This window comes from Bison bison, unplaced genomic scaffold (genome assembly GCF_000754665.1).
Source record: "Bison bison bison isolate TAMUID 2011002044 unplaced genomic scaffold, Bison_UMD1.0 scf7180017864519, whole genome shotgun sequence".
Taxonomy (NCBI): Eukaryota; Metazoa; Chordata; class Mammalia; order Artiodactyla; family Bovidae; genus Bison; species Bison bison.
In genome coordinates, this window is record NW_011495072.1 from 4,884,390 (window position 1) to 4,900,640 (window position 16,251).

General features: G+C 46.5%; 1 protein-coding gene across 1 annotated transcript in view; it reads left to right on the top strand.

The window, feature by feature from the left end:
* The window catches only part of CASQ2 (calsequestrin 2 (cardiac muscle)), a 70,708-nt gene that overhangs the window by 42,801 nt on the left and 11,656 nt on the right, over positions 1-16,251 (top strand). Inside the window, exons 6-8 of the mRNA XM_010830739.1 lie at positions 1,462-1,592; positions 2,994-3,039; positions 9,568-9,622. Coding sequence (XP_010829041.1) covers positions 1,462-1,592; positions 2,994-3,039; positions 9,568-9,622 — 232 coding nt within the window. The remainder of the gene's footprint in view (positions 1-1,461; positions 1,593-2,993; positions 3,040-9,567; positions 9,623-16,251) is intronic.

The window sequence follows — 16,251 nt, forward strand, 5'->3', positions numbered from 1 at the left end:
CATTTTCAAGCTCATTCTGCGAGGGCCTTTGTGAAGAACTGTGTGTAAGCCCAACCCATGGTTGTACGGTTGCTCTTTCCTCCCCTTTCCCTAACCACATTCCCCACCCCATCATCCACACCACCCCCATACCATAGAAGAGGGAAAAAAGAGAAAACCCCACACCTTTTTGTCCCTTAAAGCAAAATCAACATCACCATTAAATCCCTTTGACAGACTTTGGCTCTTAACACAGCTGTTTTTGTTAGCTCTTGAGTAGCATGTGAGTGTTGCTTTCCCTTAAGTCCTTAAAAAACGTCTTTATGGAATACAGTGACCCGGAATTAATAGCAAGTGATGACAAAAGCCATAGGGATACCAGTGTTGGCTCAGAATGGACCTCCTTGTGTAACCGCTTATGTAACACCCAGTCCCCCGCCTCCCCAGTTAGTCATGGCTGCCCTGGGCCTCTGCACCGTTGGTTACCACCACAGGGTGTCAGCTCTTAGGCAATTCCTCTTTAGCTTCAAGGGAACCACTGTTCATCCCTGTGCTTTCTGGGACCACAGCTCTGAACTCGAAAAGAATGGCATTTGGTTTTCTACAGAGCATTGCACATTCCAAGCCTCTCGAATCATTTCACAAAAGGAGACGTGAGTTCAGCAGCTCTGCCGGTGAACACAGCAACCATTCTGTCCTGACCAGACTGCACAGCCATGTTAATCAAGAGAGCACACAGCTCCCAGTCTATAGGCGGGCTCCCTGTGCTTTCTATTTGACACAGGGTAAGCCACTCATCCTCACTTGCTGGGTACTCTCCCAGCATGAGCACTGCAAGTCTGAATCCTGGGAAACCCCTCCACCCTGGACAAACCAGGATGGCAAGTCACCTTCTGACAGGTAACCAACCAGGCAGTTTCCAGAGGCTCAGAAACCATCAGACACACCCAGGACTGAGAGACAGCCCTCAGGCCAATGCTTCAACTGAAATAGTAATTACAGTTTATGAGCTGATCGGGGACAGACTAATGGGTTGGCCTCGGATTCTGAGTACCTGTGTGCTTTACATGGTTTCCATCAACTGCCTGGTCTATCAAAATCGGTTCAATTAAATCCATGCATCCCAGGACACTGAACATGATCTGTTGACATTTGCTTCCTCCTCCAGGCCCTGGCAAACACAGTTCAGTGATGGTGATTATGGAATTAAATTTCCCACCTTCCATTCTGACTGCTCTCTGGCCCTGACTGGATCTCATCTGCCAGAGAGGATTTTTCCTCTCTATCTGTCCTTTGATCACAAAAGGAGGTGGGTCTGGCCAGGCCTAGGTGTTGAGTTCCTATCATTTCAACATTTAAGTTAAAACCACACATACACTCCCATGTCTTTTGCAGAGAACACACAGACTTGTAGCTGGACAACCCACTGCTACTCTAGACTGCTGTTCAAGGAAACTATTGTCTTGCTTCTAATTGTTTCAGGTTGCAAAGAAATTGTCCTTGAAGATGAATGAGGTTGACTTCTACGAGCCATTTATGGACGAGCCCATTGCCATCCCTGACAAACCCTACACAGAAGAGGAGCTCGTGGAGTTTGTGAAAGAGCACCAAAGGTGTGCCCCAGATGGCACGCAGGGAGTGGCAGCAGGGGGGATCCAGGGCCTGGGGGATGGAGACAAGCCTCTCAGTCCCACCGTTTCAGACCCCCAAGAGCAACAACCTGGAGTTAGTACCCCAGCAGAACTGAACTTGGCAGTGTGGCTTTGTTGGTCACTGATCAGTGGCTCCATTTTCTGAATATGGGTTTACATTTCCAAGCAAAGTTAGACCACCTCCTCGCAGTGAAGAAATCACCTCATACAGTAAGATGTCACAAGTAAAATTCCACAATGATAATGATAGTGATTTAATGTTAGCATCCTAAAGTATGATGCCAGGGGCTTTGGGAAGCTATTTTACCTAATCTTCAACATTATGGGGGATATAACAAATTATATCTGAATTTTACAGATCAAGGAATTGGGCTCAGGGTAGTTGAGTAATGAAGCCAAGGATGAACATTTTGTGCATAGAACTTCTGGGAGAGGAATATTTGATACCATTAGCACTAGCATGGATCAGCATACTTTTTTTGTAAAGGGCCAGAAAATAAATATTGCAGGCTTTGTGGGCCAGATGGTCTCTGCTGCAAGCACTCAATTCCACCGTTGTAGTGAGCAAACAGTCATGGGCCATATGTAAACAAATGTGTGTGGCTGTGTCCCAACAGAAGTTTATTTATAAAAACAGCAGCCTTGGCTGGATTGGACCTTCCATCTGTATTTAGTCTGCTGACCTCAGCTCTTAAGGGAGAGACAATACCAGAACATGGAACATGGTGGTGGGCTTACCGCCTCATCCACCCACCGTCCCCTCCTCACGGTCACACGGGCTCACTGAACGTGGAGCATAATGACTCCATCACTGGGTCGGCCTTGGTCCCCACAGGGAAGCAGCACTCGGATGAATAAATACCAACAAGGCTAACAGTATTTGCCAACATTCAAAAAGAAGTTGAAACTGAGCAAAAGATAGATCCGACCTGCTCCTCCAAACATTCCCTCAAGGGCTTTTGATGGATCACCCTGGTGATAAAACTTCTGTAGCTCTGGGCTGTTTCCTCTCCTGGGTCTCCTGATTCTGGGCCTGCTCAGGGTTCTCAGGAGTGTCCCCTATCAGTGAAAAGGGAAAGGGCTTCTTGGCCCGGGCATAAGTGACCCCATTCCCTGTGACCCATTATCTGTGATAGACTTTATAATCCTGGGCTCAAATGGGCCTATGAATAAACCTCTAGGCCCAGCTCTGTGTCACACACAACAGGGTCGATCTGCTGTTTCCTTAAGAGAGAAAACAATTATGTAGGACTTGGGAAAGTGAACCAACATCTTATCCTACATTTCACTGTGCTGGGGCTTTGGTGTCAGCTGAGGTCATCTCTATTCAAGGAAGTTTATCTTTTTTTTTTTTCCCCCCAGACCCACTCTACGTCGCCTGCGCCCAGAAGATATGTTTGAAACATGGGTAAGAAAGTGGCAAACTCTTTCTGCCTTGCAGAGATGAGTACATTCCCCAAGAGGAATACCCCTTTGAGTTCCAAACCTCAAACCAAGTCTTATTTGCCTGGAGTGGGTGTCTGGGGTGGTGGGGAATTTGACATGTGGACAGCATCACACTGAGTTACAACTCCGTTCCCCTGGGCTGGCCACTAGGCAAAATTACTCTATCTCTGAGCTCATTTCCTAGAGTGACTACTGGCTTTCATTCACTGGCCACCAGAAACCCAAGGTCACAGGTAGAAGCAGCTCAGACCACGCATTTCAGACTTGGGCTCAAGTTCAGAATCTGCCACCTATTAGCTTTGTGAAAGTGAAAGACAGTGAAAGTTAAGTCGCTCAGTCGTGTCTGACTCTTTGCGACCCTGTGGACTGTAGCCCACCAGGCTCCTCCATCCATTGGATTCTCCAGGCAAGAGTACTGGAGTGGGTTGCCATTTCCTTCTCCAGAGAATCTTCCCAACCCAGGGATCGAACCCAGGTCTCCCGCATTGTGGGCAGACGCTTTAACCTCTGAGCCGCTTTGTGTCCTACCTTAAATCACGTGGCCTTTCTGAGCTTTAGCTCCTGCGTCTAAAATCAGGCTTATTGTGGGGATGAAAGGTATGAAGAACCCACACACAGTGGGTCCTCCATCAGTGCGTGGTAGCTGTTTTTGTAAATACCAACTCAAGGCACTGAAAAGTGCCAAGTCAGATTGTCCCCGAGGTCTGTGTCAGACAATATGTCAGGTGGGTTAGCACTATAAAGAGGGCCAGAATTCAGTAAACAGTCACAACCAAAGTCTGTGAAGCTGTTTTCAAAGCATTTCACGTGCCCCTTGGATCTCTCAACAGTTCTGGAAAGTGATATAAAACAAGTAGTATTTTAGCTTCCTAGAAAAACTGACAATCACACAGATTAAATCAATTACTCAAAGATATATAACTAATAAGCATTAGATCTGGGGACTTAAATTTAGACCACCTGGAACCAAATCTCTTGTTTTCTCCAGCACATATCCTAGAGGGGACCATGTCCCCATAAGGCAACATTTTGGTGGAGAGGGAGAGAAGGGTTGGTGGTAGGGAGAAAGAGATTAACATGGAAGCCTGTGTTTACTAATTCTCTAATTTAGAGTCTAAAGTGACAGCTGAACAGAATCATGGAGTAACTTGACACTCTCTGTTTTACTGGCATGTAACTTCTTTGGATATCTGAAGGTAAAACAAACGTTTCACACCAAAGGCAAATAATTCAGTCTGGAGGAGTGGACTATTTAAGAGCAACACAGCACAATAGAAACGTCTTTTCCTAATATTTAAACCTTTCAAAATTTAGGAGGTCTTGTTATTGGATTTTAAAATAACAAAAATGGTATAACAATGATTTAAAAATAATATTCCTTTTTAAAAATATTCTCACCTTTCACTTAAAACAATTTCAGACCTATAAAAAACAGTGTAACAAATTTCATGACCTCTTTAGCCAGATTCCCCAAATGTTAACATTTGGCTTTATTACATTCTCTTGATATAGAATTTTTCTGAACTGTTTGAGAGTAAATAGCAGACCCAATTCCCTTTTGCTCCTAAACACTTCAGAAGTTGTATAAAAACAAGAACTTTTTCTTACATAATCAGTGTGTGCATGCATGCAAAATTGCTTCAGTCGTATCCAATTCTTTGTAACCCTATGGACCTTAGCCTGTCGGGTTCCTCTGTCCATGGGATTCTCCAGGCACGAATACTGGAGTGGGTTGCCGTGCCCTTCTCCAGGGAATCTTCCCGACCCAGGAATCAAACCAGAGTCTCTTGCGTCTCCCGTTTAGGCAGGCAGGTTCTTTACTACGAGCGCCACGTGCAATGCCCACAGAATCACAGTATGCTTATCCAAAGCAGGAAGTTAATACTCATACCATTCCATGTTTAAATTGACCAGTCGTCACTAATATCCTATAGCAAGAGAAAACATTTGTTTTTTCCTGGCGAGTGATCCAAACTTTGATCCAAGGCTTGTGTTTGATTGTTATGTTTTTTTAGTTGCCTTTAATCTGGAATAGGTTGTTGGTCTGTCTTTGTCTTTCATGAGACAAGGTACCATTTCAAATTGAGAGTGATTATTACTGTTCTGTTCAGCTATGCCTTTATCTTTAATTCTTGTTTTGTTCATTCTTAAGAGATAAGTCTCTAGGCTCCTGGAAGGGAAACGCTGCAAAATTGTAGAATCCTTCTCTCAGGCCTTTCCTCACTGAGAGAGCAGTATCCCACCCAAAACCACACCACCATTGTAGGACAGTCCTGCCCCCTCCTTCTGATCATGGACATCTCTCAAATCACCCCCCTGCACACTGCTCTGAAGAAATACTCCCTCTCCCGTATCAGAGGCAGATATTCAGAAAGGAAATTTGCCATCTGGCTTCACTGGAACCCAGTCTGCTTTCTTTTCACTTAATGAATAAGTTATAGCTTTTGCTATAAAATAAAAGTGATGGCTCACACTTTCCACATTAGTATATATTCAATTGTTTTCTAATTGGAAAGGGGCTGTGTATTGAATTCAACCAGGCAGAGAAAAGGGCAACCAGAAGGGTTTAGTCCTTTCCAACAGCCCATCGTGGAATATCCATATGACATCCCCAGAAGCCCTAGCCAGCCCCTCATCCAAGTCTCCAACTAGGGAGACAGGGCAGGACAGGCCACCCAGGGTTATCTTCGCATCCTGAAAGAGGAACAGAAATCAGACTGTCAGAAGGATCTTGGGGAAGCCACTCAGTCCCTATCCCATCCACATGTACCCACTTTCAGGGGCTCTTTGGCCACAGCAACTTACACTGCACAGGCTGGGGAAAGTGACCAATTCGTGAACTTCAAAATCTTAATCTTCAACACCCACTTGCTTAGACATTGCAAGATATTTAAATAAAATAGAAAAACCAGGTAGGGCTAAAGCAACCATTGACTGGCTTCTCTCCCCAACTGTACAGGTTTTTACAGCAGTAAATCACAGAAAATATAACTTATTATTCCCAAAATACTGGGAATATTTGCTGTGTGTAAATCAGATAGCTATTTATTTACTTAGAATATTCAGCGAGTGTCCAGACTCAGTGCTGACTTGTCCCTCTGCTTTGAGACTCTGCCTCCCCACCGGCCCTCCATCCTAGCCAGTTGTCAGCCACAGTCCTCGGCAAAAGCCCACAGAAATTGGGACTCAGCAGTTCTTTCTGAAAGAATCTTCCCTTGGTTGCAACAGGAAAGTCGTTCCCAGAGGGGGCCAGGGATCTCCTCCAGGGAACCCGTACATCACTGATTGCCCCTTAGTTAGGGAATCACAGTTTTAACTATTTTTCTTCTCTCTGCATCTCTTCATTCAACATGAGAGCAAACGTTCAACAGAGACTAGAAGGAAACAGTTAAATATGAACAATGGTAATATCTGATTGATGGGTAACTGATGTTCCATTTCTCCTTGGTATCTCTAATATTTGCTAATTTTCTTCAAGAGGTATGTAAGATTTTTATCACTATACTCTTTTTATAAAAAAAAATTCAACAGACATTAAGAAGAACCTATTACACTGTGCTAATCACGTTATAAAAATAAGCATTGCTGTCCTGTCCTTAGGAATTCAGGGTTGAGTAGACGAAACAGTCCCAGTAATAAGAGAACACCAGTCCAGTATGCTATGACAGAGGGACATACAAAGTGCTAGCAACTCTACACTAAGGTAGTCATCACAGTAACTCCCAAATTTCCACTGCTTTGGGGGATCTGGTGCTCAGACACTTGGCCTAAAAGCCCCTCCTTGGCCTCTTTCAACTTAAGAAAGACCAGCATTTGCAACATCTTCTGCAAAGCCTGTGGAGAGACGATAGATTAGCAGAGCCCATTCTCTCTCTTGTTGGTCATGTCAGGAAAAATTTTCCTCTACCTTCTTAGGTCTATTTCTTAGGCCCTGCAAATGAAACTGATAAAAGATTGGCAAGAGGTAAAAACCACAAATTTAATTAGCTATTCATGCATGGGAGAAACGTGACTCAAGGAGGGGCTTATACACCATCTTAATGGGGAATGGGGGTGGGGTGGGGGGCAGAGGAGCACTTCTGGGAGAACAAAATGACTTTTTTTGAATGATAAATGGGCCCTTAGGAGAATAGATGGCAGATACGATAATTTTGTGATAATGTCTGTCTGAGTGATGACAACTGAGTTCTTGGGGAGGCTCTGCTTTTAGGCAGATAAAGGATTTCAGGAATTCAGATACCTTCAGCCAAAACAGTTTTATGTCACAGTGGCCTATTTGCGACCCCGTCATTGAGAAAGAAAAGGAATGGACTCTGGGGTCAGACAGAGCTGGCTTGAATCCCAGTTGTCATGTACCATCTCCATGGCTTTAGGTAAGTCACTCAATTCTTGAAGCATTAAATAGGAATCAGACTTTGAGATTCAGAAATAATGTATTTACAAAGTACCAATATATTGTGTGGCAAGTGGCAAATATCATTGTTGCCATTTTCACCATCATTATTATTTTAAGCCATAATCCCTTCCTTCAGAGAGCCTGCCATCCAGTTGAGAGAGATTTGTGCAATTAAAAAGGTTATTTTCAAGGCAATGTGATGACTAACTGCGTGATCTGCACAGCAAAGGCTGTGGGGTTCAGAGAAAGCCCCTGGGGTGTTCTCAGGCCAGTGCATGGTCAGCTTGGCTCTTCCCTCACCTTGCACATTGGATTTACACTGAGTAGCCCTGATTTACCGGCCTGACCATGGATTCTTGCTCTGTGAGATTATGGAAAATACCTGGCACTGAAAAGCAACTGCCTCTTTGCAGGTATTCAATACAGGTTTGTGTGCTGAATCTTTGAGATCCATAAAGAAAAAGGCTCTTTCTCTGGGTTATGGTTCTTCATCCAGGGGCCATCGCAGGCCTGGGAGTGACAGCCATATTAGCAAATTAACATGGATTCTTAATTCTAAAACTAATTTCTAAATGCACTGTAGAAGGGTACACAGAAATGAAGCCTTCTTCCTAGAGTTAACACTGCTTACTTCCAACTGATGACAGGAGACAGAGTCACAGGGTAGCCTAATGAGAACTGATCAGGATATTCTGTCTGGCGATAATAGCAAATGTAAAACAGGGAAAGCTCAGACTCCCCTTCTGGTTGCCGTCAGATTTGTGTAATAAACCTGTACTCACGTATGCGTGCACACACATATCTGTAAAATTCAATTCCCCAGAGTCTGACCATGGCAGTGCCCACTCTCTTGTTTTTAATAATAATATTTTCCATGTAATCTCTCTTAGACCATTTGGAGGTTTTTGTCCATTCCAAACTCAAAGGAAAAAAAATTAGCATTTAGATAGGATTGCACCAGCATTAAAATCAACTGAAATGGAAACAGAGATCATGAGAGGTTTGAGATGCCTAGAGTTTTTTTTTTTTTCCCCTAGGATGATTCCAATATGACATTCAGGGCACAGTGAATCCCTCGGCCGGTGTCAGCGATAATCATATTCACTTAGATTTGTCCCTGGTGCCCCATTCTCACACGGCTTCCTCGCCAGGTCTCCTGAGGCTCACATTTCTCATAAGAGGGGCCCCTCCAAGCTCCTGTTGCTCCTTCTGCAGGAATAATCAGTGCAGAGACACAGGGTGCATATATGGTCCTTTCTGCTCAGACAGAGAAACATGAGATGCACTTGGTTGCCCATGGATTTGAAACACTCTCTAGATTCTCTACCCCATTCCAACCTCCACACACACTTTTACTGTCACACCCTCAACTTTCCCTAAGTCTAAATTCCAGAGTTTTCCTGCAGCTGCCCACTCTCAGGATCTATCCTGCTTTGGCAAGCAGAAAGGATCCCAAGGAAACAACTTGGGAGATCACTCACAGCAAAGCGCCCCTTACTGACCACACAGGTTCTGCTTCTTCAATAAGAGATGTCTTTAACAAAAGCACTACACAGGTGTAGATTCTTGTGTGAACAAAACAGACCCACATCCTCACTTATCTCATAGAGTCTTGTCTGCTACCTGTTTGAGGACATTTTCAGGATCTGTTAGCAGCATTCGGAAGTTTCTATAATCTGGTATATCGCTGATTATATTTGCTGGCGGTGAATTCCTGAAACACAGACTGACACATGCACTCGCGGAGGTGTGTCCAGAATGCTTTGTGGCTCTCGGAGCTCCTGATGAACCAAACTCACATTCTTCCTCATTTTGCCTTTTACTGCTGCTCTCCTGGATCCTCCAGCCCACGGGAGTGAGGCCCTTTTCATGCTAATGTCTGTGTGTGGTTGGTGTTTTCCTGTTTTGCAAACCCATTGATTAAACTCCACAGTCTTCCCCGCGGCTCATCAGTATTCCCTTCCTGAATGTATGCCCCTGCGTCCACCCCGCTCCACCGCCTCCCATATTCATTCCAGCCTCTGAGTCTGTCCAGGACTCACTCCCTGGTATCTTTCCACCCAAGAGAGTAACTTTGATTCTTCTCTCCCACAGGAAGATGACTTGAACGGAATCCATATTGTGGCCTTTGCGGAGAGGAGTGACCCAGGTAGGAACCCTACACCCCATCCCCACTCTTACACACCTTAAGCCAAAACTGACCTCTCTCCTTTGTCAGCCCTCACCCTTTCTTCCGTCATTTCCGGTCTTCCGCAAACCGCAAGGTAACGAACGCCCCCTGGTGGTAGCCTGTTAGGGATGATTCCACATTCAAATATGCACACAGCTAAGAGAGCATGCGGGAGAAGGCAATGGCACCTCACTCCAGTACTCTTGCCTGGAAAATCCCATGGATGGAGGAGCCTGGTGGGCTGCAGTCCATGCGGTCGCCAAGAGTCGGACACAACTGAGCGACTTCACTTTCACTTTTCACTTTTATGCATTGGAGAAGGAAATGTCAACCCACTCCAGTGTTCTTGCCTGGAGAATCCCGGGGACGGGGGAGCCTGGTGGGCTGCCGTCTCTGGGGTCGCACAGAGTCGGACACGACTGAAGCAACTTAGCAGCAGCAGCAAGAGAGTATGCCGGAGAAGGCAATGGCACTCCACTCCAGTACTCTTGCCTGGAAAATCCCATGGACGGAGGAGCCTGGTGGGCTGCAGTCCATGCGGTCGCCAAGAGTCGGACACAACTGAGCGACTTCACTTTCACTTTTCACTTTTATGCATTGGAGAAGGAAATGTCAACCCACTCCAGTGTTCTTGCCTGGAGAATCCCAGGCACGGGGGAGCCTGGTGGGCTGCCATCTATGGGGTCGTACAGAGTTGGACATGATTGAAGCGACTTAGCAGCAGCAGCAGCAAGAGAGTATGACCCTGGAGAAGGAAATGACAACCTACTCCAGTATTCTTGCCTGGACAATCTCATGTACAGAGGAGCCTTGGCAGGCTACAGTCCGTGGGGTCGCAAAGAACTGGACACTACTGAGCGACTAAGCACAGCACAAGTGAGTATGAACCTCATTCTGCCTAGCTGCCTATTAAGAAGCACTGAGGACTAAGGAGGAGGATGTTAAAACATCCTGGCTTTAAGGATGTGTATGTGGGTGCTATGCTTAGTCGCTCAGTCGTGTCCAACTCTGCGACCCCAAAGACTGTAGCCCACCAGGCTTCTCTGTCCATGGGGATTCCCCAGGCAAGAATACTGGAGTGGTTTGCCATGCCCTCCTTCAGGGGATCTTCCCAACCCAGAGATCTAACCCTGGTCTCCCACATTGTGGGCAGATTCTTTACTGTCTGAGCCACCAGGGAAGCCCAAGAATACTGGAGTGGGTAGCCTATCCCTTCTCTAGGGGATCTTCCCAGCCCAGGAATGGAACCAGGGTCTCCTGCATTGAAGCTGCGCTACCAGGGAAGCCCCTGTGTATAGGAGGAGGGAGGTAAATTTCTGTTCACATTTAAACTTCATTTACCAATGTTGTGATCTAGCCTATATGAATTACAATCCTACCTTAAAATAACAACTGTGTATCCTTTGGTCTGCAAAATATTGTCTATGCTTGGGAAATTTCATAGAAAATATTCCACCAAATAATGAGAACTGGGCAAAACAAGCAGCTTATTTCTAAAGTACAAAATGACCCTATAAATGAGTGTTAAGCTGGTCAAGTTTTTCCTGGTTTCATTCTTTTTAACACCAGTGGAGAGTGAAGGGCAGGAAAAATTAATTTTGCAGGTGGTAAAATTCTGGATTCCTACAGCAGTGCTCTGTAAATAAAGTTTCCCAAAGGGAAGGGTAAGCGGTGATTGTGAAGTGTGTTTTGGAAGACTTGGGGCAATCCGAAATGCAACCAGAGAAGGCAGGGAACTTCCTTTAGGATGGCTAAGCAGCCAGGCGATGAGGTGCCTGGGCAGGGTTTCCCAACCCAACAGTGCCACCGAGCCACCTGGGACTGACTGAAACAAGCTCTGAGCCAAGTGCTGATGCCCTGTGGGGTTTGGGAACCACTGTTCCGGGTAAGATACATTTGTATGGCATTTGCCTCAGCCTCACATATTCATTCATAAAGACAGATAAGGAAGTAGCGGGTCAGAGAAGTTCAACAAACTGCCAAAGAGGGCACAATGAGCTAGTAGGAGGCCACAAAGAGGGGACGGTTGTCCCATTCATCAATATATACCTGGTTCTTGTCTGTGCCTTGACACAGAGTAGGTGCTTAATAAATACCTGTGAGCAGATGATTAGATATGCTGATGACTGGCTGAGACCGAGCCCAGCTCGTCACTATCTGAACAGCATTTTGTTTCTTTGGTAAAACACTGTCAGCCTCCACAGTTTCTTACAAACTGAAACCCAGATGGTTTTATCATGCAATTTTTTAAATTGAGGTATAACTCACATACCATAAGATACACTGTTCTTTAAATATTTATGTATTTGGCTACCCTGGGTCTTAGTTGTGACCTGCGAACTCTTAGTGGCAGCATGTGGGATCTAGTTCCCTGACCAGGGATTGAACCCGCCTGTGCACTGGGAGCACTGAGCCTTAGCCACTGGGCCACCATGGAAGTCCCTAAGGTTCACCTTTCCTAAGTGTGCAATTCAGCAGTTTTACTATATTCACAAAGTTGTGCAAACATCACCACTATCTAATTCCAGAACACTTTCATCATCTCAAAAAAATCTCATCTCAATTAGCAGCCACTCCTATTCCCTTTTCCTCCACCCGCTGGCAACAACTCAATGTACTTTCTGTCTCTAGGGATTTGACTGTTCTGGATAGTTCATGTAAATGAAGTCATGTAATATGTAGCCTTTTGTACCTAGCATCTTTCACTTACCATAATGTTTTCCATATTCATCTGTATGTGGTATGCATCAATAATTCATTCCTTTTTAGGGTCAAATAATATTCCTCTGTATGAAAAACAAATTTATGCTCCAAATTATCTGAAAGCTTCCTTCCCATTTTTTTCATTAATTTTTTGGAATGTTCACTCGTGTCCCAGTTTTCCCATCATTGACTTGCAGATTTGGGAAAACTCTTCAAGAAAACCTAATCTGTGTCCAAAAAAAATATCAGTACGTTTCCAGCTTTTTTCCACAATTCTGGCTACCCCCAGCCCCTGGAGAAGAAAATAGCAAAGAAGCCAGTTGCCCAAGGTTTACAAGCTATAATCAAACCGAATGGGATCCCTGGTGTTGTGTGAACAGAGACGAAATGGCCATCAGCAGCAGCCTGCTGGCGAGACTCCAGGGGGCTTCCTTCCCCACCCCCTGCCCCCTCCCAGGATTGTGGGGAGGCCTGTCTGGCTCTCTGGAACAATGGAACAAAGAGGCCTCGGAGAAGCTGCAGGAACCTGTTTGACCGAGATTGCTGCTGTAATGAATCAAGCTCCTGAAACTACTTCCACCTCCTCCCTGCGCAAATATCCCTGGGCCTGAAGCCTTGTCTTGCCCCACAGGAGCCCATGCTGGGGCTTGTTACTGGGAAGCTGGAAGAAATGCACTGGGGGTGGAGGTTGGGGAGGGAGGATGGGCTCACAGCATCTTTCCTCAGGGAGGGGGTGGGGGACTGGCCCGCTCAGGGCTGGGAAAGAGAAAGACTTTTCCGTGAAAGTTCCTGACTCTGCGACTAGTCAGTCATTACTGCAGGTCACTGATGTGTAACCAGGGCAGAGGGGCCTGGCTGCAGGACTAGGAATTTCATTCCTACCCAGACAGTACTTCCTGATATAGCTGCTCTTGCTAACAAACTCCACGGGGCCCATTGCACCAACCAAACCCCTACCCAGTCACCAAAGAAAATAGTACAGGTCTCTTAAAGAGCTAAGAGTCTGGAGGAAGTGTGCTCTGGGCTTTATGGAGGTGGTCCTATTTGGTCCTTAAAGCCACCATGTGATATATGCAAGATGATGATCCCCCCAACATCAGATGAGAAAAGTGATTCTTAAGGGTTAAATGACTTGCCCAAATCACTTGCTGTATTCAAGCCAAGATTCAAATTCTGGCAAGCTGTCTTGACCTCTGACTACATCGTGATTCTGATAAAGATGAGGATGATGGTGACTTATTGTATTCTTAGATGAAGTAACCCCATGTGGGAGGTACTACTTTTATTTTTACAACTGATGAAGTCGAGGAGGCCCAGAGCAGCTGACTTGCTGGGGAGCAGTGGATCTGGAATTAAACTGAGCGCTGACTGGGTGCATAGCCCCACCCTGAAACACAAAGCCCTACTTCGTGTCTACCCATCTTTCAGAATTACTACCCTGCAGAGTCTGAGTGACTGTTTAGCCTGCCCTCCTTCCTCTCCGCTGTCCTTTACCACCCTCTGCACCTCCAACATTTGAAAAGACCCAAAGAAGTTCAGTGAAGCACTCAAGATGGCACGTTAGAGGCATAGCAGGCACAGGAGTTTAGATTTCTGGATGGCTCCTTTGGGCACTGTCCACCCAACCACACTACCTCCCTGGGGTTGCCCCAGCCAGCTGCGGGCTCTGAGCAAGGGATGGGGGAGGTGGGAGCCAAGAGAGCAAGAAAAAGAAGAGGGAGTGAGGAGAAAGGAGCCACCTGGAAGCTTGAGAGCCCAATCAATGAAGAAAACTACCTCCCCACTGATGCTCCCAGATTTGGAATCTACGATTATTCAGCAGCAGCAGTAATAAAGGTCTCTCCGAGTGACCTGTCTCTCAAGGACTCTCCCAGCGGTTCTGACAGTCCCAGTTGAGGACTTGTGTTCAGGGATTGCAGACCCTGCCTGCTCTCTGGCCCTGAGCACAACTGCTGGATCTCTTCTGCGGTGAGCTCTCCCCCCGGTTGTGACTGCAGGCAGGCCTGGCTGGAAATGACCTTTACAGCTCTCTGGTCTTGCCCAGTGCCCTGTGGTGCTGCCCGGCTTCCTCTTCCACAGCCTCCTCTCAGCTCTTGCGCTCAGAATGCAGCCAGATCTACTGTTTGACAGGTGTGAAAATGATCCATCCCCCCTGCCGCCCCCAGAGGTGTCTGCATCAGGCTGACATCTTTAGAGCACTGGATGAAAGGGTCACAAAGTGGCATTTCTACGTGAGCTCATGCTGGATGGATATGGGCACCGGGGACATCAGCACTAACAAGCTGGAGATGCACTGAGATGCACTGAGGCTGCTGTCTGAGCCTATGGAATACAACCAGTGAGGGGCCCCTAGTGCAAGGGTCCAAGCCCTTGTTCCAACTGAGTTTCAACAGCCTCAGGTTCTTGTAAAATGTTTTTGACACTAGTTGCCTCAAATAGGAAGACTGACTGCTTAATTGAGCTTCCAAATTTAAATTTGATCAAATTTAAAATGCAGTTCTTGCTAAATATAGTTCCAAGCACTGAAATATCTGCATATTTCATCTTCACAGCAGCCCTGTGCTTATAGGTAGTCATCATCGTTTAGTCGCTAAATCATGTGTCTGGCTCTTTGCGACTCCATGGACTGTAGCCCATCAGGCTCCTCTGTCCAAGAAATTTCCCTGGCAAGACTATTGGAGTGGGTTGCCATTTCCTTCTCCAGGGGATCTTCCCAACCCAGGGATTGAACTCGTGTCTCCTGCATTGCAAGCAGATTCTTTACCACTGAGCCACCAGGGAAGCCCTTGTAAGCAATAGGTACTGTCATTATCATCTTCCCTGATATGCAGTTAGGGAACAAAGGTATGGAGACATTAAGCAGCATCCCTCGGTCATATGACTAATCAGTGCTAGAACTGGGATTCCAACCCAGGCAGTCCAGCCCCAAGCCCTGGACTGTAACCGCCACCTCTGCTCCTGTACCCTTTGCCTTGCCCACCAGTTCCGGACCCCAAGAGCTCGGGTTTCCCAGATGGCGCTGGTAGTAAAGAACCCACCTGCCAATGCAGGAGACATAAGAGACGAGGGTTCGATCCCTGGGTCAGGAAGATCCTCTGGAGAAGGGCATGGCAACCCACTCTAGTATTCTCGACTGGGAAATCCCATGGATAGAGGAGGCTGACAGACCACAGTTGCAAAGAGGCGGACACGACTGAAGCGACTTAGCACACATGCACACACACAAGAGCTAGGAGACAGAGAGGAGGAGCGCCATGGTAAGGACTGATAGGGTATGCTAATGCCTCAGGGGCCAGCTCAGGACTGTGGGGCCCATACCATGGCCCCCATCTAACAGCTGACTGAGTGACTCACCTTGTCAGGGACATGCTCTCAACTTTGTCTCCCATGGCTCCCAAAGGGCCCAGGTTCAGACGCCACGCTGCTGCTTACGCACTGAGTGGGCCTCTGAGAGGAGACCTCTCAGGTGACTGCCCTCCACACCTCTGTGTCCCGGCATCTGGCCCTGGATCTGATACACGTGGGCACACAGGATATACCTGCCCAATGACACCAGGAGCCCTCCTACTAACGAAGGATGAACATAGTGAAGAACACTTGACATGAATTAAATGCTGATGGAGTGGGAAAGAAAGAAGACAGGGAAAATCTTTGCAGTCTCTTCTGCAAGTGCCTGGCATGATAACAATAGTATCATTTTTATCAACAAGCCCCCAAGGTCACAGGGAAGCTCTTTTCTCCATTGTCAGTTGAGATAGAAGCCCCAGAGAGGTTAAGTGACCTGTGCAGGGTCTTCTAAGTCCAGACACAACCTGCAAGCCACGTGATGCCTGCTTATTTGTGTCACCTCCCTCAGAAGCAATAGTCACAGGACTTCGCCATCCAGCCCGGTTCCCCAAGCCTAG